General features: G+C 39.2%; 2 protein-coding genes across 15 annotated transcripts in view; one reads left to right on the top strand and one right to left on the bottom strand.

Moving 5' to 3' along the window:
• trip12 (thyroid hormone receptor interactor 12) overlaps nt 1–23,281 on the bottom strand; it is a 328,355-nt gene that overhangs the window by 241,703 nt on the left and 63,371 nt on the right. For all 14 annotated transcript variants that reach the window (XM_051923009.1, XM_028794650.2, XM_028794649.2 and 11 more), the window contains exon 2: nt 7,289–7,350. The gene's annotated coding sequence lies outside the window, so the exon portion shown is untranslated. The remainder of the gene's footprint in view (nt 1–7,288; nt 7,351–23,281) is intronic.
• On the top strand, nt 14,941–23,119 carry LOC127526633 (uncharacterized). The gene is made up of 4 exons (XM_051922557.1): nt 14,941–15,104; nt 16,138–16,206; nt 21,915–22,967; nt 23,108–23,119. The coding sequence occupies exons 2-4, from the start codon at nt 16,204–16,206 to the stop codon at nt 23,117–23,119; spliced, it is 1,068 nt and encodes a 355-aa protein (XP_051778517.1). The 5' UTR covers nt 14,941–15,104; nt 16,138–16,203.

Here is a 23,281-nt window from a genome sequence, read left to right on the forward strand (position 1 = left end):
CAATTGTCACATGCCTTTAGGAATGGCAAATTCCACAAATATTCAGGTGACGATCAAAATACCTGATACCTACAACTAAAATAATAAACTCAGAATATGCATGTGGGCCTATAAGTAATCCATTGCCATGCAAATAGAGGCTATACTTAAAAGAGAATGCTGTGTGTTGTTGCAAAACATGTCTTGCATGTCACTCAACAGATTGCATACTTTTTCATGAGAATTGACACAGCAAACTGATATATAACCTAAAATAACAGCCTGTAATAAAGTATGTCCATGACAACATGCTCAGTAAGGCAACTTTAACATACATAATATACAAATGCGAACCACAAAGAAAGCAGAGTACTACATGCTTTGCACCATGCATTTTGTTTTGCCAGGTTGCTCATCAAGAGACTTCAAAAATTTGGACTTACTGCTGAGTCACAAGTGTGATATATGCATTTGTTAACTGGATGATGCATTTGTGACATTCAATCTATGTACTTTACACATTTGCAGGTCGCAGCTTAGAAAATTTAACTTGAAAGTATATTAAACTTTAAAAAATATAAAAAAAAACACTGTTACTCAATTGCCAACTCTGAAAAAGGTACAGAAAGCAAAGATTGCACAATCAATGCTAACACACTACCAAAGTACTTTGTATTATTCTTTTGAACTTCCAAAAAAGGAGCAAAAATCATCCTCGTTCTCCTGACAAAATAATGAAGTGTCGTCATTATGTGCCACCATCAGGAAGATTCCTAAATAAGGTGTCACTGAAAACAACTAATCGCCATGACTCGTCTCTTCTTAAGTGTTGAAATTTTCAAGGTCACTTTTGCAGAACTTTTAAAATTACCTTAATGTATTGTTTGTCTGGCAACCCAGAGAATCTGCCCTATTTCTGACTTTATTGTGGCTGCACTGAGGGCGGCATCCCTTTCTTACGCCTCTACGGCAATAGGTTGAAGATTCTTTGTGCAACCTTCTTGCTGAATATGTTACTCCATCAACCCTTTAAAATTCCAGTCCCACAAAACCACAAACCTGGAAAGTTGATCTGAGGTATGGAATGACAGATATAAAATTTGTTTATGCCTGCCTAAATAAAATTAGCAACATAGCATGCAAGAATTCCAGTCAAAGTGCCATCTTCATCTAGCCAGTAAAAACTGCAGAATCCACTTGTATAACTTGTCCACCTGTCTTCAGCCTGATCTCCTTTATTTTTACCAGTAAAGTGATACATCTGTGAGACTATAAAAACATTTTCTGAGTTCCCTTTAAGCCTTAGTATGTGGACAATATAAATATCGTGAAACAGTCATACCCTGTAGAAAAGCACATCTGTTATCCATGGAATGAACTTTCCAATGTCTTTTTTAATAAATGATAGCGAGATACTAATTAATATGTTGATGAATCACAATTGAGCCATTTCCAATCACGTCCCTCAAACTCTCTTGCATGCTTTGAGTTCTATCCCTGCTAAAGAAATCACTTTTAAAGTGCATATCTATCTTCTGGAAACACGCTCCTGAACAGTATTTTGAACATGTTCAAAGTCACCATTACTTTTTCAGTTATTTCTGCCTACTTGCTGACTCAATATATCCTTGATTTGAAACACATTATCCATGCACAAGCCCTATAACTGTACCAGATTAGTTCAATGTACAGACAACCCACACTTCATATGTCAAACAAAACTCTTTAGTGTTAGCAGTACTTCCAGGATCCATAAACTCTAAATTATAGAATTTTCTGTTTATTCCTGGTGCTCTGCAAGGCCATCCTAAGACTTTAGCTGTATGTCACTGTCTCTATCCATGTGTCTCATAGATTCCCCCTTATTTAGACTAACACGAAGACTGTCTTTATTCACAAGTCTGCTCAATTTCACCATCAGCATCTTCTGTAAGATCTATAGAGTTTAAAATCTCTTCCATCTTCTCTTTCTCATCTTCAGTATCTTCATTATCTGATAGTGTTTGATAAATCTCACACTGATAGCAGTCTGTACATAGTCATCTTTAATGAGTACTTTAAGAAATCTGGAATTGTGTACCCTTACGGGAAAACCTACATACATGACTAATATCATAACTCCATCCAGTCCAATAACAACTCCAGGGCCGTTCTATTCTGCACAGTCAGTACTTTTGTAGTATACAGTAATCCCTCCTCCATCGCGGGGGTTGCATTCCAGAGCCACCTGCGAAATAAGAAAATCCTCGAAGTAGAAACCATATGTTTATATGGTTATTTTTATATTGTCATGCTTGGGTCACAGATTTGCGCAGAAACACAGGAGGTTGTAGAGAGACAGAAACGTTATTCAAACACTGCAAACAAACATTTGTCTCTTTTTCAAAAGTTTAAACTGTGCTCCATGACAAGACAGAGATGACAGTTCCGTCTCACAATTAAAAGAATGCAAACATATCTTCCTCTTCAAAGGAGTGCACGTCAGGAGCACAGAATGTCAGAAAGACAGAGGAAAGCAAACAAATCAATAGGGCTGTTTGGCTTTTAAGTATGCGAAGCACCGCGGCACAAAGCTGTTGAAGGTGGCAGCTCACACCCCCTCCGTCAGGAGCAGGGAGAGGGGGAGAGAGAGAGAGAGAGAGAGAGAGAGAGAGAGACAGAGAAAAACAAACAGTCAAAAATCAATACGTGCCCTTCGAGCTTTTAAGTATGCAAAGCACCGTGCAGCATGTCGCTTCATGAAGCAGCTGCACAGAAGGTAGCAACGTGAAGATAATCTTTCAGCATTTTTAGACGAGCGTCTGTATCGTCTAGGTGTGCGAACAGCCCCCCTGCTCACACCCCCTACGTCAGGATCAGAGAAAGTCAGCGCAAGAGAGAGAGAGAGAAAAGTAAGTTGGGTATCTTCTCAGCCATCTGCCAATAGCGTCCCTTGTATGAAATCAACTGGGCAAACCAACTGAGGAAGCATGTACCAGAAATTAAAAGACCCATTGTCCTCAGAAATCCGCGAACCAGCAAAAAATCCGCAATATATATTTAAATATGCTTACATATAAAATCCGCAATAGAGTGAAGCCGCGAAAGGCGAAGCATGATATAGCGAGGGATCACTGTACTCTGTTTCCTGCCTCAGATTTCTCATTTACAGCACTAATCTGTGTCTGGATTGGTTGTCTGTATGCTTCATGACTGCTTATCTTCAGAAAATGCTCTTCTTGAAGCATGCACTGCTGAAATATGTAGTCCCACTGACACAGTTCTTGTGGTGCCATCTAGGGCAGGTGGTCTATTCATGAGAACAGACGAAAGATTTGAGTTTTGGCCAAACACTAGCCTGGACCCACTGACATTGTGCATTGTATTATTTGCCATTGACACCCAAACCAATGCTGTTCTCCAATCATATCCAATATTCTTTCTCACTTTCCGGATAACTTACAGTGACTGTATGATTATGTCATATCCCTGATTTCATCCTTATTAAATTCACCACCATTATTACTGAATAGATTTTGAGGCACTCCGTGAACACTTACCCAAAAATGAATGGTTTCACAATGTCTGAAGGACTGATCTTTATAATACTTCCTGCACTGAAATAAGTGAATGTATGAATGAAATAATGATACCATACTCTTGGTTCATGATAATGCACGCTTACATCAATAACCACAGTTTCACAGCATTCAGAGACTAGCAGCATACCAAAGGCTAGTCTGGAATTGGGATTGTCAGATTTCAGGCATGTCTAACAGTTCAACAACCTGCTTAAAAAATAAGTTAGATAAAGTTCAAGCCAAAGATATTTCTTCACAAACTTGGGAGAGTCGAGTGGATTTATTGTTATACCATCCATACACAGTATTGTAGTATACTATAGCACAATAAATACATACAGGACAAGTGCAAGGCAGGTAAGGAACTATAATATCTAAATAATTAAAAGTAAATATGTAAGGTAACAGATAGTAATAACTAAAGTATATAGTAATAAATAAATAACAGTAAAACAAATAACAAAAAACAGTAGTGACAAGTGTAACAAATGGACTACTAGGGGCAGCACAAACTTCAGAGAACAGACAATCAAGTGGTAGAAGCTGTTTTACTATTTGGCAGAACTGGATTGGATTATACAGTACCTTCTGCCAGATGCAAGTACGACAAAGCCCATGGGAGGGGAAAGAGCTCTCTGTATCACAGATAACTCGTGCTCCTTCATGTGGCAATCCTCATGACAGCGTGTGTCATCATAGCAGTTGGTGGATTTTGGAATGCACTTGATTACATTTTCGAAGTTTTTGAAATCTGCCAAACTGCCTGATCTTCATTTCTTAAATGAACTCTATGATCTATCATTTCTGTATTCTAAGTGAGCTGTTCTTCACATATATGGAATGTTACAACCAGAAATAACGGGCTTCTCCCAAGAAGGGTTATGGATATCCATGCTAGGTTTTCATACCGGTTTCATAGGTTTTCATAGGTTTAAACCGGTTTAAAAGCGTGGATGAAAGAAATTTCACAAATTAACTTTCAAATAGGCACTCAAATAAATTAAAAGATACTAGCCGATGCCCTCCGTAGCATACGGTGGTGTAAGAATAGGAACGGAAAACGGTAAGAAAGGAATTCAGAAATCAAGACGAAATAAATACTTCTTGAAAGACGCAGTGTGCATGTAGAATTTCCGGCCAAGCAGGATTACATGTGAAAGTGATAAAATCAGGCTTTCCAAATTTACGTACTATGGCCATGGCATCCTGATAGTTTTGTTGCATGTATCTTGGACTTCCTGGAAATGTGGACGGTAATATGATCATTTTGCCTACACGTACATTGTTATTTTCAGAGTTTGCTTGCAGAGTGCGTCTGATAGTTCCATGTGCAGATCTTGTTGATGTAATGAGATAGTTGAGACGCGCACCCTCTGTTTAAACATACGCATCTACGACGTACTGTTGGAATAGTTTGCCGCTGCAGTGCAAAATACTAAACGTATTCCTCATTGCTAATCTGTACGCGTAAAACTGGTATTGAGTAAGCCTTATTCGCTTGGCAGTTCTTTTATCGGGAACATGTTGTAAATCTTTGTGCCAGCCAATGTCTCCGTAAGGGAATAAAAGTACGTAATAAAAGTGAGTAAACCATAGGATTGCAATTCATATTGAGCGTGGAAATCTGTTTACAGGAGTTGCCTATGGGATAGATGCAAATGTCCCTTTCGGTGGGCGTTTCGCCATCTTCTCCGACGAAAATCACTGTAATGTCGGGGCATTGTATCGTCGTTAAATCCTGCCTAAGGTTTTCCTTGAACACCATTCGTACAGATGCTGTTGGATTGGAATGAGCGATTTCATGCATGTGTCTGTATGATTTAGCGAAGGGGTTGATGGTTCTGAGCATGGAATCTAGCTGGAGAAGTACAATTTCGCTGCATGCAGAGTTTGCTTTATTTTGTAAGCGTACTTCAGTAGCTTGCACTGTGTCAAAAACATACAACTGTCCATATCCTGGAGAGGTAGAAGTGTTAGCGTATAGTAGAGAGATTTGGTGATAAATTTGCCCGTGTATTTTAAAACAGTATGGCCCGTGGCCAGGAGGTTGAGTTATCTGTGCACCCATGAAAGCAAACGCTAAAGAAGAGTTGTATTCTCGAATGTGTTCACGATACTTTTTAGCTTCTGATGTTTGCTGTGTAAGAAGCTGTTGTAAAGACACAGGTGGCTCCCGCAAAGGTGGTAAAGCTACTTTACCATTGTGGCAGCACCTCGAGTACTTGTTGGATGTATTACGCTCAGCAGGCCAGTATAGTGCATGACATCGAAGAGGACAAATAGGAATTGAGAAATGCTTTGTCGGCAGGACCGGTTTTGAAGAGGAGCCGCAGGTAGCGTGGGGTAGGGTTTGGAAGAGAACGAATAGGAATCGAGAAATGCCGTGTCGGCTGCATGTGGGCGGGACCAGTTTTGAAGTGGAAGCAGGACGAAACAGAAGAGAAATATATATAAGATGATTATGGTTCTATATTATTGAACTATATTTTTTTTCTAAACAAAAAATACTTAGATTTTCAGAAATAACTTTTTTATTTGAAGTTTTTGGTTAAAGAAATGTATATGTGGGCATTGAAATCAAGTAAGCTATTTATATTTGCCCTAAAAACAAATCTTAAAAGTATTCAGGTACAAGTCTTTACATTAAAATGTACTTAAATACGCTGAGAACAATGGACATGTGGTGCCTTTCTTTAAACTTCCCTTTATAATTTAGACTGTCCAACGGGATTAGTTTATACACAAGGAGCTGGTGTTTCTTGCAAAGGGGTAGTGACACACCAATACATTAACTATGAGGAAAGTCCAGCACAGTGTATGTATGCCGCCAATTGAGGCCTCAATAACAACTCCTAGTTATTAGACCAATATGACTGTTCACGCCTCCAAAAGGGACAGCCCTGAATCTATGTACTTTTCACTATAAATTGTTCATATTAAAACAAAGGGCCTTCGAGGAGATACAGTATTATGAAAATCTGCTGTATTAACACTGCCACCTCTTTAACTTGGTCAACAAGAACAATTCAGTAGAAAAATGAGGACATTGTAGGATGCCTTTCGCTATGATGCCACAATTTGGATTTAAGTACTCTTATGGTCTTCCGGAAAAGTCATTTGGTTTTGGCAACAGTTCTGATGTGAATGAATGTATGTATCATGTCACGAGTAACATCTCCATTTGTTACTTCCTTGTGCTCAGTGCTAACAGGGTAAGTACTAGTCACTGCACTGTATAAGTTATTGATAGGATAGTTGGAGGAATGATTTCCTCTCCCTTGTTACAAAGGGAAGTATTCAACAACATAATTACTCTGGCGGATCACTCCAAAGTTAAATTTAATCCAATTTACATAATCTTACCTTAAAATGAAATTTACAAATAAATACATACATAAATAAATAATTTCAATTTAGGAATTATAAGTGAATATCTAATCTGAAATGAATAATCGAACATCTTAGCAGCCCACTGTAAAAAAATGTTTTTAAGAAATAAACCAGCTAACTCTGAATGTCAAAATAAGCAACCAGACTATGATTCAGAGATTAGTGGCAGATTTCAGTTCACCCATTATCCTCTTTCTATTCAATATAGATCAGTGACAAAACCCCAGACACTTAACCTACCTTGCATCTAAGGGACATGTTTTTAAAAAGCAAAAATAAAACACATCTCCAAGTATGACAATGAAAAACATGTAAATGAAAGAAAAGCTATGCTTCCAAATATATTAGTAAAAAAATACCTTTTATTTCATGTCTTGGTTCACCTATTTCTTCTTTTTCCTGCTATTTCAGCCCTGCCTCACTGTGAGAGAAACAGAGAGAATGCAAATATTTGAATAAATTATACATTTAGACATACAGTATGTAGATATGATCTCAAATTAGCCTTACTTGAACTATTTTGTCCCTGCTTCAAGTAATTTATTAAGCAAATGAATAGAAAACTATGCTTTAGAGTATTAGAAACACATAAAAGTTTGATTTAATTAAGTAACACCCCTCAAGTCTTAATTCATCAACTTAATGCCAAAAAGTACCAACCAATTGCATCAATAAAGTATTTTTACCATTAATAGCAAAATAACACCTTCAAAATACGCTGCTATCACAGATGCAAAAACATGGAGGACAAAGACTCCATTTCTAATTATACATTGGATCAATGAGGAATTTTACTGCCATAGGCCAATGTGGTTGTAATCTCACAACCTACATTTAATTCCAGCAAAATTAAATAAATTTAATTTTATTTTCTATTTCACTACTAGCGCAATTGATGTTTACTCATGTGTTATCTGATGGTCAATAAGTGTAGCAGGTATAAAGCTCTGTCAATTTTTCCAAAATTTTGTTAAAAAAATGAAAGGTTCAAATGCGTTTCCCTTCAGACTCCTTACTAGTGATGTTTACTGCAGTTATAAGAAAGCTATAGGAGAGATCAGGGCAACCATATGCCCAAGTGGCTCTGGCTGTCAACAATACATCACTTAAAGAAAAACAAACTGCTGATGTAATAGCAACAGAGATAAAATGCCTATAAATTCATATACCTACAGGGTTTTCTGCAATTTTGACAGTAATTTATATGTTCTTGATGACCTGCAAAAGCCTTACACATGTACCTTTGCGTATATCAAAGGACAGACATTACATTATATGAGTATATGTTTTAAAGTGTTCCATTTGAAGAACAAGAGCTGTGTGTGCATTTAATATTCATAGGGATGACATCAATGCACAGCTGAGGTTTTGCCTGAATCCTCTATTTAGAGACCTGGAAACTGCATCTCAGCAAATTACAGATCATGTCTATATCTCTTTAATTTGACAAATATCCCGGATTCACTGGAGTTTTTCCATGAGCAAATATAAAGTGAAGTAGACAATATAAACAAAGACATCCAAAGCTTAAGTGAAGGTTCTCTTCAGTGGGAGTTTGAATACTGTGGCTGTTGTCCGTACATGGTGAATTATTAACTACAGTAGTTACAAATGGGCAAAATTAAGTGCTTTTCCACAGCTGTTGAGCTTAATCTGTGATATGAAAAAGTAAGTTGTAAAGAAGTCAGTTCAGGTCACACTGGAAACTAGTCACCAGTTATTAAGTCAGTTATTTCTTCATAACCAGCAAACCTGCGATTCTCGAAAGAATCGCAAATCCAAGAATGGCAATCACTTTCTGTTCTCTCCGATATTTGGAGGGAAGAAAAATCATGGAGGGTGGGTGCATCCTGGGAAAGTCTTCATTTAATTAAAAACACATGTGTACTAAAACAGTTTCTTTTTGGAGCCGTGACTCATCTGGTTCTGGTGTTTCAGAAGCGCGTTGTAGGCGCCTTCGTTTATTGTTTTTATCCATGTGATTTCATTCTTTGTTTTTCTATGGCTGTGTCGTTAGCTAGAAGTCATTTGCTGACAGCGGCAGATTCGTGTGCTGAAGTGACAATGGCGGCGGACCCGGGCTTGGAGGGGTACATTACTAAACGAAGGTGGTATATGCGGTAGTGTGGGTGGTCGCGTTTGGGCGGGGTGGTAGTGTGTACGGCTTGCTTGTGGCCTCTGGCATCTGTGCATATATACAACCTGGCGTGCATGCTTTACCTCAAGTTTAGTTTACAGGTCGTTTTGTGTTGTTTGGGCACCACCTACTGACTCTGGGAAGCCACTGGGTTTGACTCGGGGGTGCTTTTGGTGCTTCTTCATTGCATATATACACACATCACTAAACGAAGGTTGTATATGCAGTGGTGTTCGCGTTCGGGCGGCGGTTGTATTGTGACATGAAGTTTAGTTTACAGGTTGTGTTGTGTTGTTTGGGTGCCACCTATTGACTCTGGGAAGCCGCTGGGTTTGACTCTGCGCGTGCACTTTGGTGCATCTGGCATCCATGCATATATACAACCTTTGTTTAGTAATATAGATTATACATTAATTTGACACTTAAAATTGTGCTCTAAAGTAAAGCATTGTCTATATATTTATAAAATACTAGCATGTATTCTAAAATGGAGTTGAACAAGACAGTCTACAAATGTAAAAACAGAAGCCTTAAAACTTACCGAGTGCATCTATTTTGAAGTGGCAAAGGATCCAATTTAAGAAAACATGCCTTCCGCTATTCTATATCATGCTTATGACAAATGTAAATTAAAGTACCCTAGGTTCTTGTCTATAAGCCGGACTCATGTATAAGCCGGAGACCAAAAATCATACGAATTTTAAAATAAAATCGTATCATAGATAAGCCGGACTCATGGATAAGCCGAACGTACTATAACCTATAACTAAAAGAAGGGAGGGAGGTCAGTGGTCTCACTCGCACCCATTTAATTTCTTTAAGGGGGGAGAGAGTGTGAGATATTGGCATCTCTCTCACTCCCCGCATGGCGCGGTTGGAGCGGCCGGAGCGCGTTCTTTCTGCTCTGGGCGTCGCCGAGTCAACACGCGCGCGTAACGGTCATTTAAATTGTGATTTTATATGTAAGCATATTTAAATATATATCGCGGATTTTTTGCTGGTTCATGGATTTCTGCGGACAATGGGTCTTTTAATTTCTGGTACATGCTTCCTCAGTTGGTTTGCCCAGTTGATTTCATACAAGGGACGCTATTGGCAGATGGCTGAGAAGCTACCCAGCTTACTTTTCTCTGACTCTCTTGCGCTGACTATCTGTGATCCTGACATATGGGGATTGAGCAGGGGGCTGTTTGCACACCTAGACGATACGGACGCTCGTCTAAAAATGCTGAAAGATTATCTTCACGTTGCTATCTTTTGTAAAGCTGATTCCTGAAAAGACATGCTGCACAGTGCTTCGCATACTTAAAAGCTCGAAGGGCACGTATTGATTTTTGACTGAAAAACAAACTCTCTCTCTCTCTCTCTCTCTCTCTCTTCCTGCTCCTGACGTAGGGGGTGTGAGCTGCCGCCTTCAACAGCTTTGTGCCGCGGTGCTTCGCTTACTTAAAAGCCAAACAGACATATTGATTTGTTTGCTTCAGTCCTTTGAAGAGGAAGATATGTTTGCATTCTTTTAAATTGTGAGAAGGAACTGTCATCTCTGTCTTGCATGGAGCACAGTTTAAACTTTTGAAAAAGAGACAAATGTTTGTTTGCAGTGTTTCAATAACGTTCCTGTCTCTCTACAAACCTCCTGTGTTTCTGCGCAAATCTGTGACCCAAGCATGACAATATAAAATAACCACATAAACATATGGTTTCTACTTCGCGGATTTTCTTATTTCGCGGGTGGCTCTGGAACGCAACCCCCGCGATGGATGTATAAACCGGACTTATGTATAAGCCGATATTCTATTTTTTCACTTTCACAACTTTTTTCCTTAGATAAGCCGCGGCTTATAGACAAGAACTTAGGGTAATAAATTTTATTACACATTCATTGTACTATTTTCTTGAGGATATGTTTCCTGTTCGTTCGAGTGCTCAAGGGTGGAGTTCTGATATTTATCACAACTGCACCCCTAATTTTTTTGTAGTCGTTTCTTAAACGGTTGTATTCTGCCATGGCTGGAAACAAATTAATTTTTGCACAAACGTGAGCTAAATGTCTGACGTGCCAACCAGAGCTGTCAGCATCCCTTAAAGTCATCTGATCACAAAGAGATACATTTTTTTTTTTGTCCCCACGGGGTAAACTTGGCTTTACAGAAGCTCTTTAAATATACAAACACACATAAACATACATTCATATATATATATATATATATATATATATATACATACTAGCAAAATACACGCGCTTCGCAGCGGAGAAGTAGTGTGTTAAAGAGGTTATGTAAACATATATATACATATATACATATCTACATATACACACATATATATATACACACACACACACACACATCAACATATATATACACATACATATACACACATACATACACACACACATATACATATATACATATACACATACATACATAGTGCGTTGTAACACGGGCTGTGATTGTTACATGGGAGGGAGACGACAAATCACAGCTTCCCGCTTTCTAATCGGGCCTGTGATTGGTGCTTTGACGGATGCCCAGATCCCACAGTATGTCCCCTTAGGAGAGGCGTTAGGCAAGTGTAATTGAATAGCGGTGCTGCAAGTTTAGCTTTACACCTGTTTTTAAGGCTTATTGACTGAATGGGGCTTTCACGAAAAAAGTTAGGGCTTTGCTACAGGATACACCCTCCACAAGTTAAGGAAGTAAAAATAAAGGTATATATTTCTGTTTTATTTAAACCTTTTAAGTTTGTATGCGGGCGGTATGGTGGCGCAGTGAAAGGTGCCAGTTAAGAGACCCAGGTTCGCTTCCCTGTGTGGAGTTTGAATGTTCTCCCCGTGTGGGCTGGCACCTTGCCCGGGGTTTGTTTCCTGCCCTTGTGCCCTGTGTTGGCAGGATTGGCTCCTGTATTTAGGATTTAGCGGGTTGGATAATGGATGGATGGACATTTGTATGCATAGCCCCTATTTGCCCGTTTTCGTTTTTTTCTTTCTTCAGTAATATTTCAGCAAACCCGAAGCTTGTCAGTTCAAATCCTGGTACTGACACCACTGTGTGACCCTGAGGAAGTCACTTCACCTGCCTGTGCTGCAAAAAACAAAAGTAATGTAACAAATTGTACCTCAGATGTTGCAAGTTGCTGGAATAAAGGCATAAGTCAAATAGATAAATATGTATTATACACATAGGAACTATTCATTTATTTTCAGTTAAGTCATCTGCAGCAAACCTTTATAAATGAGGGTTTCTCCTTTTTAGATAGTGCAAACTGTTTCTTCTTCATTGAGGTTTTCTCTTGAGAGCTTTTTTCATTTCCTTGAAAATTAAAGCAGCAGCTGCCAAAATATGTAGCTTTCTTATTAATTTTTCAACATTGTGTAAAATAAATGTATAAAGTAACATAAAAGGTTTAAATAATGGTTATCCTTTTACACTAAATATTACTAAAGAGATACAAAAAAAGTAAAATGCATATGTTGTTTTTCTTTAAGGAGATTAAATATTACTGGAGAAAGAAAAAAAAAACTAAAACAGCCAAATGGGGCTATGCCTACGAACTTTAAAGGTTTAAATAAAACAGATATATATACCTTTATTTTTACTTGCTTAACTTGTGGAGGGTGTATCCTGTAAGCAAAGCCCTAACTTTTTTCGTGAAAGCCCGTTTCAGTCAATAAGTCTTAAAAACAGGTGTAAAAGATATTGACAATAAGCTACGCAAACCTACCAAGACATGGAATCGTTTAAATCAAGGCGCAAGTCGAAAAACACCATCCCATACTATTAGTTAACGATTAACACATTTCTATATGTATTGTAAGCATACAATACAACTGATAATATGTTTGTGCTTATTTATCTGGTGTACGACATTTTTGCGCATTTAACGGCTGAAATCCAACTTGGTTTGTGCCCTTCAGAATGAAAACAGTTTGCATTTACCTTTTTAATAAAAGGCGAGCTTTTAAGCCTGAGAAATCACCCCCGTAAATGCACACGTTTAATTGCACATGTGTTAATATGTATGCTTACACAGTATTAAAAGACACTCAACAATTAACGTCATTTACCTTCGTTCCCACGTTTGAGATGTGCTGTAAATCTCTTCCTTGTTTTCAGTTCACGTGATTACGTAGGAGGCGTGATGACGCAATACGTGACTCCCCCCTCCTCCATTACAGTATATGGACAAAAAGAGGTTCCAGTTATGACCATTACGCGTTAGAATTTCGAAATGAAACCTACCTAACTTTTATAACTAAGCTGTAAGGAATGAGCCTGCCAAATTGCAGCCTTCCACCTACATGGGAAGTTGGACAATTAGTGATGAGTGAGTGAGTGAGTGAGTCAGTCAGTCAGTCAGTGAGTGAGTGAGTCAGTGAGGGCTTTGCCTTTTATTAGTATATATATAATATATATATATATATATATATATATATATATATATATATATATATACACACACATATTACGATTGTTATAGTCCTCTTTGTATACCACATTGTCAGTTCAGCACTCCGGTTTGTAATATGACCAAGCTGTGCAAGCACACTCTTGAGAATGCAACGTATAGTTGTACAGGAGAAAAGCAATCTTGCCTCAAATCAATGGCAACCTTTGTAGGTCTATGAACTTAATTTTAAACTTTAGGTTTACACAGTGCTTTGTTTCCGATGTGCTGCGTTCAGTCAGTTCACGTGAGCCGCTCTCTTGTATGATGTTGCAATGTCCACGGCTTTATTTAATGTTAGCTAAGACCCGGCACTTAAAACTTTCTCGCTACAGCAATTTTAACTCCGTTACAAAGTCATCCAAAGTCTCGTTTATACGTCGTGTCTTCTCATTAAACTTGTATCTCGCGAATATGGTAATGCAAATGGCAGCAGGAGCGTTTCTATAAACTTAATTTAAACTTACAGTTTACACCGTGCTTTGTTTCCGCAGTAGCGAAGTGATCACTCCTGCTGCGTTCAGTCAGTTCACGTGAGCCGCTCTCTTGTGTGATTTTGCGATGTCCACGGCTTTATTTAATGTTAGCTAAGACACGGCACTTCAAAGTTTCTCGCTACAGCAATTTTAACTCCGTTACAAAGTGATCCAAATCTCGTTTATACCTCGTGTGTTCTCATTAAACTTGTATCTCGCGAATATGGTATTGCAAACGGCAGCGGGAGCGTTTCTATAAACTTAATTTAAACTTACGGTTTACACCGTGCTTCGCTTCTTATTGTTTCGCTGCCTTCTCAATTGTGTACGTACTGCGTTCACAGTCAGTTCACGTGATTACGTGGGAGGCGTGATGACGCGATACGCAACTCCGCCTCCCACGGCCAGCGAGCTGCAGTCCATTACAGTATATGGACAAAAAGAGGTTCAAGTTATGACCGTTACGCTTTGAATTTCGAAATGAAACCTGCCTAACTTTTGTAAGTAAGCTGTAAGGAATGAGCCTGCCAAATTTCAGCCTTCCACCTACACGGGAAGTTGGAGAATTAGTGATGAGTCAGTCAGTCAGTCAGTGAGGGCTTTGCCTTTTATTAGTATATATATATATATATATATATATATATATATATACATACACACACACACACACACACACACACACACACTCTATGGTCTGAATACACACCAGAATGACTAAAAAGAAACAAAATGTAAAAAAAAAAGAAAAGTTCTGCCTTTGTAGGCACAGTGAGATATTATACAGGTATATATTATTGTTGGTATTAAGGAGCCCCAGTACACTCAAAAAAATCAACTAGGGCATGTGTTTGATTAGCAAAGTAGTAATATGTTTACATGAATAAATCATTTTTATGTTCATTAAATGCTTCATTCTTTTTTGTTGAACATGACTCAAAGAAAATTCTGACGAGTTAAATTCATTCATGGCAATCCAATGAGAATGAGATCCATCAAACCAATGACTCTGATATCGTCAGCTATTGCGCATGCTCCACGCCCACCGGGTGCGGAAAAGTCCGTTGAGATGTTAACGAGCACGCGTGGAGTGAATCCTTTGGCATACTTGACAGTGAGGTAAGTAATTCACATATCTCTTTTAGGTTAGTATTGTGAGAGATAAATAGTAGTTTTTAGAAATATCTGAGTTATTTATTTCATTGCTGTCGACTTTGAATGAGGTGTGATTCTTCGTTATCTGCATGGTTTGATAAAATGATTTACCAGTGGAGTTTGGTGACTTTGAGGAGCACGATATAGAGGAGAGTGTGTCACGATATAGCGGAGAGTGAGCCAGAATGTTTTCACATGTAATTCGGTGAATTAGAATTTCGCTAATTGTTGCAACAGTGCAAAGACTAACGAGGAGATTTTGGTAAGTTTTGTTTTTCGTTTCTGTAGACTTTGAATGAGATGTGTTTGATGGTTATCTGCGTGGTTAGGACTGTTTTATCTCTGGGGTTTACTTATGGCGTGTGCTGACTTTGAGGAGCGCGATGTTGGCGGGAAAGCCGTGTAGAGCCGTAATTTGGAGAGTGAGCCAGAATGTTTTCACATGTAATTCGGTGAATTAGAATTTCGCTAATTGTTGCAACAGTGCAAAGACTAACGAGGAGATTTTGGTAAGTTTTGTTTTTCGTTTCTGTAGACTTTGAATGAGATGTGTTTGATGGTTATCTGCGTGGTTAGGACTGTTTTATCTCTGGGGTTTACTTATGGCGTGTGCTGACTTTGAGGAGCGCGATGTTGGCGGGAAAGCCGTGTAGAGCCGTAATTTCTTCTAAACGGTTTTGGTGATTTTGAAGTGTTTTATGATGCTCTACCTGAAATTGCTGTTTTTGTCAGTGGAGTTTGGTGCCTTTGAGGAGTGCACTATAGTGGGGGACAACAGCATTAATTTCATGTGCATTTTCTTTTTCTATAATATCCGCAGTTAGTTTTTGAATTCAGAATTATTTAGGTGGAATATTGTTCGGGTCATTCTTTCTGTGCTCTCTGGTGCTCTGCATTAAGGCTAACAGTCTTCACATTTCAGGGTATGTAGATATTAACACAAATTCATCAGAGTAATAACTACTTTAATCTCTCTCTATATTTTTTTCCCCGCCAGAAATACATCACAAAATAAAGCCACATCCCCATGCTCTGAGATTCTTTTGCACCTCCTCAACAATACATGGTAAGTTCATATGTTTGTCCTATTATTTTGTGATGGATGGATGGATGGATGGATGGATGGATGGATGGATAGATGGATGGATAGATAACTATTAATCCCAAGGGGAAATTCACATTCTTCAGCAGCAGCATACTGATACAATAAATAATATTAAATTAAAGAATGATAATAATGCAGGTGAAAAACAGACAATAACTATGTATAATGTTAAATGTTAACGGTTACCCCCCCGGGTGGAATTAAAGAGTCGCATAGCTTGGGGGAGAAACGATCTCCTCAATCTGTCAGTGGAGCTAGACAGTGACAGCAGTCTGTCGCTGAAGCTGCTCTTCTGTCTGGAGATGATACTATTTAGTGGATGAAGTGGATTCTCCATAATTGATAGGAGCCTGCTGAGCGCCCTTCGCTCTGCCACAGATGTTAAACTGTCTAGCTCCATGCCAACAATAGAGCTTGCCTTCCTCACCAGTTTGTCCAGGCGTGAGGCGTCTTTCCTCTTAATGCTGCCTCCCCAGCACACCACTGCGTAGAAGAGGGCGCTCGCCACAACTGTCTGATAGAACATCTGCAGCATCTTATTGCAGATGTTGAAGGACGCCAGCCTTCTAAGGTAGTATAACCGGCTCTGTCCTTTCTTGCACAGCGCATCAGTATTGGCAGTCCAGTCTAATTTATCATCCAGCTGCACTCCCAGATATTTATAGGTCTGCACCATCTGCACACAGTCACCTTTGATGATCACTGGGTCAATGAGGGGTCTGGGCCTCCTAAAATCCACCACCAGCTCCTTAGTTTTGCTGGTGTTCAGGTGTAGGTGGTTTGAGTCGCACCATTTAACAAAGTCATTGATTAGGTCCCTATACTCCTCCTCCAGCCCATTCCTGATGCAGCCCACGATAGCAGTGTCATCAGCGAACTTTTGCACGTGGCAGGACTCCGAGTTGTATTGGAAGTCCGATGTATATAGGCTGAACAGGACCGGAGAAAGTACAGTTCCCTGTGGCGCTCCTGTGTTGCTGACCACAATGTCAGACGTGCAGTTCCCCAAGACGCACATACTGAGGTCTGTCTTTCAGATAGTCCACGATCCATGCCACTAGGCATGATTATACAGAAGTTTAATCCCCCTGACCCAAACCCGGCCTGTGTTTGGTATATTATCGTTTGCTAATGCATATTTCTTTTTCTATCAGTGACGTGTATGTGGCAGTGTAAACATTGTGTCACCAGAGAGAGAAGTAGGTACAAATTACTTCAGCATTATAAACTACATCATCATTATGGAATAGGCCAACATTATCTGTGCATATAAGTAAATTGTCCGTGCACATTCAAGACGTGGAGTGGAATGAACACTCATGTTTATAAAGCTCATTCATCTCAGTTTACGCAGACAGCTTCCAGTTCAGTAACTTTTAAATTTGAGTTATGTGAATGCAGTGACGTCTTCTCGGAGAAAGATTTTTTTTTGTCCATATTGGAACACATCTGCGAAGTAACGAGACAGTTGTGTGTTTCTTAGTTGCCCTTTCAAGACAAATATTTACAATACATTTTATACACACAAAAAGAGGAAGCATCATCCACACACACTTAAAGATTTTAAAGCCAGTGTAGTTACACTTGTGGACCCGGTTCAAGTGTCAGAGTCCTCTGATAACGTAAGGGCTAGCTGTTCTGCAGATGTATCCTATGGTGAATTTGAAAGTGAGTCAAGTGACAGAAAGTGATTATAGTGCTGTTGAAAATCAGCCAGAACTAATTGAACGGAAAATAGCAGTAATATTGTTGAAATTAGAACATATATTTCATGTTCCAGCAAAAGGAGTAGATGAGTTATTAGAGGAGTTACATTTTCTGTTAAGTTCAGCTAGTGCGCCTCTCATAAAGCGTACAATTACAGATATTTTCAAAAGCCATAACCTCCATATTGGTCAGGCTGTTATTGAAGAACTTGCCGATTCTGTGTGTGTTTCTAACCCTGTGGCTAAAATTTTGGGAAAGTGTGGTCCTCTTGCCAGTTCTTATAAAAGAAAACTATACTACACACTAAATTTTAGGGTTGTAGAGCCTGTTGAATATTTTTTTTATCAAAAGACCAAAGGAAGTCATTTCAGTACATCCCTTCATTACAGTTATTGCAGAAAATACTGAGTCACAATAAATTATTGGATAGAGTGATTGAAGAACAAATAGCTCAAGAAAACGGAGAGAATCTGAATCAGCGGGTTTACAGATCTTTTCGAGATGGTGAGCATTATAAAAGAAATAGCTTTCTAGCTGTTGAGAAGTTGAGAATTTCCATAAACCTTTATATTGACGATTTTGAGGTTTGTAATCCTCTTGGGACCTCACGCAAAAAGCATAAGCTTTGTGGTGTATATTGGGTCTTGGGCAATTTACCTCCCGGCTCTCATTCAGCCCTCTCATCCATTTATCTGGCAGTCCTTTGTAAAAGTGAAGATTTGAGGACATTTGGGTTTGAAAAAGTCTTGGATCCACTTTTGAAAGATCTGGGGCCTCATGTATAACGCCGTGCATAGAACTCACACTATAACATGGCGTAAGCACAAAAGCGGGATTGTGCGTACGCACAGAAAAATCCAGATGCAGGAATCTGTGCGCACGCATACTTTCACGTTCTTCCACTACATAAATCCCGATCAGCGTGAAAAGTAATGCACGTGCACGCGCCTTCTGTCCCGCCCCAACTCCTCCCAGAATTACGCCTCTTTGAATATGCAAATCAATATAAATAGCCTTCTGTGAAAAGACAATGGGAAAAGCACATGGGAAAATATAAGAATTTCAGCGAATACCAAGTGGAGGCAAAGGAAAAACGTACTATTTGTTGGTTTAAACAGTGGTATAATCAACAAAAGAAAGTTGATCGAGTGACAGAGTGTCGGAAAAACTCGAAAGATCAAATTCACAAAGTCGCACAGTGCCCGAAATAAAAAAGAAATCACAAATCAAAGTCGCCGTGAAAAGGCAAGTCGTAGCCCACCGTCTGAGTGTCATATGAAAGCATATTAGGGTACAAACAAAAAACATAGGCACACAGTGGGGGAAAAAAGCACGAAATGTCAACTTTAATCTCGAAATTTCCACTTTTATCACATAGTTTATTTTGCCATTAAAGTAGAACATCATAAACTTCATCTTAAAATCGTTTATTTTACTAGTTTCTCAAGTAGCATGTTAAATGCTTTGTTCTGTGTTTGATCTTCTATGTGCTCTGTGTGTGTGAATCACTACCTGCTTCCGTTCTGTCTCTTTCTCCGACGGGACACAGAATGCATTACATTCAATGCAATTACAGAGCTGATTGTGTGGCGATTGGAGAAAGAAAAGTATGGACAGGAATTGGAGGTTAGTATGTTTGAAAGAGGCAGTACTTCTGTAATAAATTATTTCATCGAAGGTCACACATGGTGCAGCAAGCCTCTTGCGTGAGATATGAACAATCACTGCGCCACCGTGTTCCCATGTTTAATAAAATGCTTTCATTTCTATCATCATGAAAAAGATAATGGCTATTCCCTGGCCCATTATATTGCTACAGGTTAATTACGATCAGATGCATTACACTAATAAACAATATGCAGTTAATTTCAGTGTATTTATAAAGCCGCGTCAGGAATGTGGAGCTAAGAAAGAAAGGATGAGCACACAGGAACAGTAGTTTGACCATTCTGTGGACCATTATATTGTTACAGGTTAATTACAATCAGATGCATTAAATTTATGAACGATATGCGGTTAATTTCAGTGTATTTGATAAAGCCGCCGCCGTGGATGTGGATCTAAGAAAGGGTAACCACACAGGAACAGTAGCACTGCTTTGACGCTGGGTGCCGCCAGTCTGCAAAACCGAGCGGAGAAATTGCGTACGCCAAGGTATGAATTACCGTGGAAATGTGCGTGGCTTTACGCCAAGTTTAGGTTTTATACATCGCGATTTGAGCGTGGAAAGGTTCTTACGCAACATTTCTGTGCGTACGCACCGTTTATACATGAGGCCCCTGGTGATTTTGGAGCAACATGGTGTGTTCATCAGTCAGTTGAACAAGTGTATTAAAGGAACTGTGAGTTGTGTCATAGCTGACAACCTAGGAGCCCATGGGCTGGGAGGTTTTGTGGAAAATTTTTCTGCTGAAAACATCTGCAGATTCTGTACAGCTAAAAAATCTGAAATAAAGTCAGTGACTGCTGGTGTTTTTGAGCGTAGAACACTGGAAATTCATGAAGCCCATTTGAAGTGTGCACTAGAAACAGCAAGTGCGTGTTGTGGAGTTAAACGGGATTGTATTTTGAGTAAGAATCTGAGCCATTTTCATGTCACTGCAGGCTACCCTCCAGATGAAGCACATGATCTGTTAGAGGGCATAATAAACAATGAGCAAGCTCCATGGGTTTCTCTTTTAATCTCTAAAAAGTATTTAACCTTAGAAAAACTTAACAACTTGATCCAAAATTTTGAGTACAAATGGGCAGATAAAACCAATCGGCCTCACGCAATACCACAGGCTTTCTCAGTAAAAAAAAACATTGGTGGAAATGCACACGAAAATTGGTCTCTACTTCGATTGTTGCCTCTAATTATTGGTCCACTTGTTCCAGAGGATGAACCTGCATGGCATATTGTTTTGGATCTGAAGGACATTGTGGAGCTTGTTGTAGCCCCTGTCCAGTCTGATGAGTCGATTTCATACCTTGAATGTAAAATCAGTGAACATCGTCGCCAGAGATGCCAAGAACTTTTTCCAAAGAACAGTCTTCTCCCTAAACATCATTATTTGGAGCACTACCCTGCTCTGATTCGGCTCTTTGGGCCTCTTGTCCACAAACGGACAATGAGATTTGAGGCGAAACATTGTTTTTTTAAACAGATTGCTCGCCATACCAACTGTTTTAAAAACATACCCCTCATGATTGCCTCTGACTTGCACTCTTCTGACCATAGGACACCTTTAGTGGTAACTGCTGTCTCATCAGTACCAATTGATATTCTGCAAAGAGACATTGCAATAGCTATTAAGCAAAGTTTACCAGATGAAACTGATGTCCATATTACAAAAAGTGTGTCATACAATGGCATGAACAACAACAAAAATTGTCCATGGGCAATTATTTGGTCTGCCAGAGTTCGCAGAAATTCTGCAGATTTTTATTTTGACTGGCAGGATATACTTTTTTGTGAAAAAGTTCTCTGTTTGGTATCGAGAGCACTTCAGAGCTTTTGAACTTGACATGTCACATGTGAGAGAGGTGTCTCTGATTGAGCATGGGGAACTACTCGATGACTACCCGTTATCTGCCTATTTAGTGGGAGGCCTACGTCTGGTTACTCTGAAGAGACACACTAACTTGCAGGGTAAACAGGAGTAATGTTTGTAAGTATTTTCCTACTGTATCACCTGGTACTGTAAATAATAAATCATGCTTTGCAGACCAGCTGCTACTTAATTTATTGAGAATTGACTGTTGATTTTTTTTAAACTAATGTCATTAACTAAAAGAATCCAAGACAAATCTGGAAAATGCACTATTCACCTGTCCTTTTCCAGTTACAATTTCCTAGGTGACATCATCAAATTATTGTTGATTGCCTTAATTGTTGACATTAGAATTTAACCCATATATACACACACTCACACAATATTCGATGAGTGCATCTTTATTTATTTTTTTAAATAATTTTCCAGGTCAACATGATGGCCCAGCCCATAAGACTGAGGATCATACTTGGAGAAGATGATGCCAGGAAACTAATTTTACCAGCGGGGATATCAGACTCCATTGAGGAATTGTGCCAGGAAATAAAGACTAATTTTGGAGTGGAACAGGATTTGCCCCTTCAATATCAAGATCCTGATTTCGGAAATGAGTTCATAAACCTGACTTCGATCTCTGAAATCAATGATAAAGCAACTTTAAAGGTTGTATACTTATATACTCTACAGTTACAAAGTTTTACAGAAGATGAAGCAGTGACAGGTCAACCTGTTGCAGTCCAGAGTCCAACACATTCTTTTTCAAGCTTTGCAGCAGACACGGATAATACAAAGCCTGCTTCATCGTCAGGTTCATCGCCATCTACAAGACTGTCAGTGTGGCCAAGTGTCTTCACAGTCCCTCGTTTTAGCTATGAGGCCGAACTGCAACTTGAAAAGGCCAACGCTGAGTTCAGTGCTGGTGGAACTAATTTGACCCCTTCACCAAAACTGAAATCCCACCTTTTAGAAAGACTGGCTGAAGAAATAATTAAATTTAAAGTCTATCCAACTGACAATGACCTGAATGAAGTTGCAGAAGCCTTTGTGAAAAAGCATCCTTGTCTGAGGGAGCAGGGATCCTTCAATGGCTGTTATGGTTGGAAGATTAGCCTCAAGTATAAAATGGCCAATCTCCGGACCAAACTCAGAGGCCTGGGCTGTGCTGAGGTGATGGTAAATTCACTAAAGAACAAGGCCCAAGACAAAAGTCAGGCAGCGTTGAATGTGAAAAAGCCTAGAAGGGCAGAAGTGAATTATTGTCTGCAGTATCCAAAAGGAGAAACCACTGACAGTCTGGAAAAGGAGAGAATAGCACTGCTTTCTGAGATTCAGAAGAGAAACAATGACCATATAGTGACAATGAAAATGGAGAAGACTTTCTCATACAGAAGGCAAGAAGTTATTCAAGGACAGCCCTTGATTGCAGACTTCAAAAGCAGATGGCCAACTCTGTTCACTCAGAAAGAGGTGCATGTCCTATATGTAAGGCTGTATACCCCAAGAATGTGTTATATAGTGATGACCAGTTGTTTATTTCTTCACTAATATTGATATAATATTGTGATCAAACAGCTAATAATTCCTGGTATGTCCTTTCTCTGTTGCATGTTGTGTTCTAACAGTGCAAGTCATAAGTGCATTGTTCATGTTTTTCAGATCGACAAGGAATTCCTGTGCATATCGACTGTACCACTGCTATCTACATTCTTTTCTGAGATAGACAGGTACACTCAATAGACAGGTACACTCCACGCATGATGGAGATCTTTCGATGCAAAGGTGGGGTGGCTGGAAGA

The sequence above is a fragment of the Erpetoichthys calabaricus genome, chromosome 2 (assembly GCF_900747795.2).
Source record: "Erpetoichthys calabaricus chromosome 2, fErpCal1.3, whole genome shotgun sequence".
NCBI lineage: Eukaryota > Metazoa > Chordata > Cladistia > Polypteriformes > Polypteridae > Erpetoichthys > Erpetoichthys calabaricus.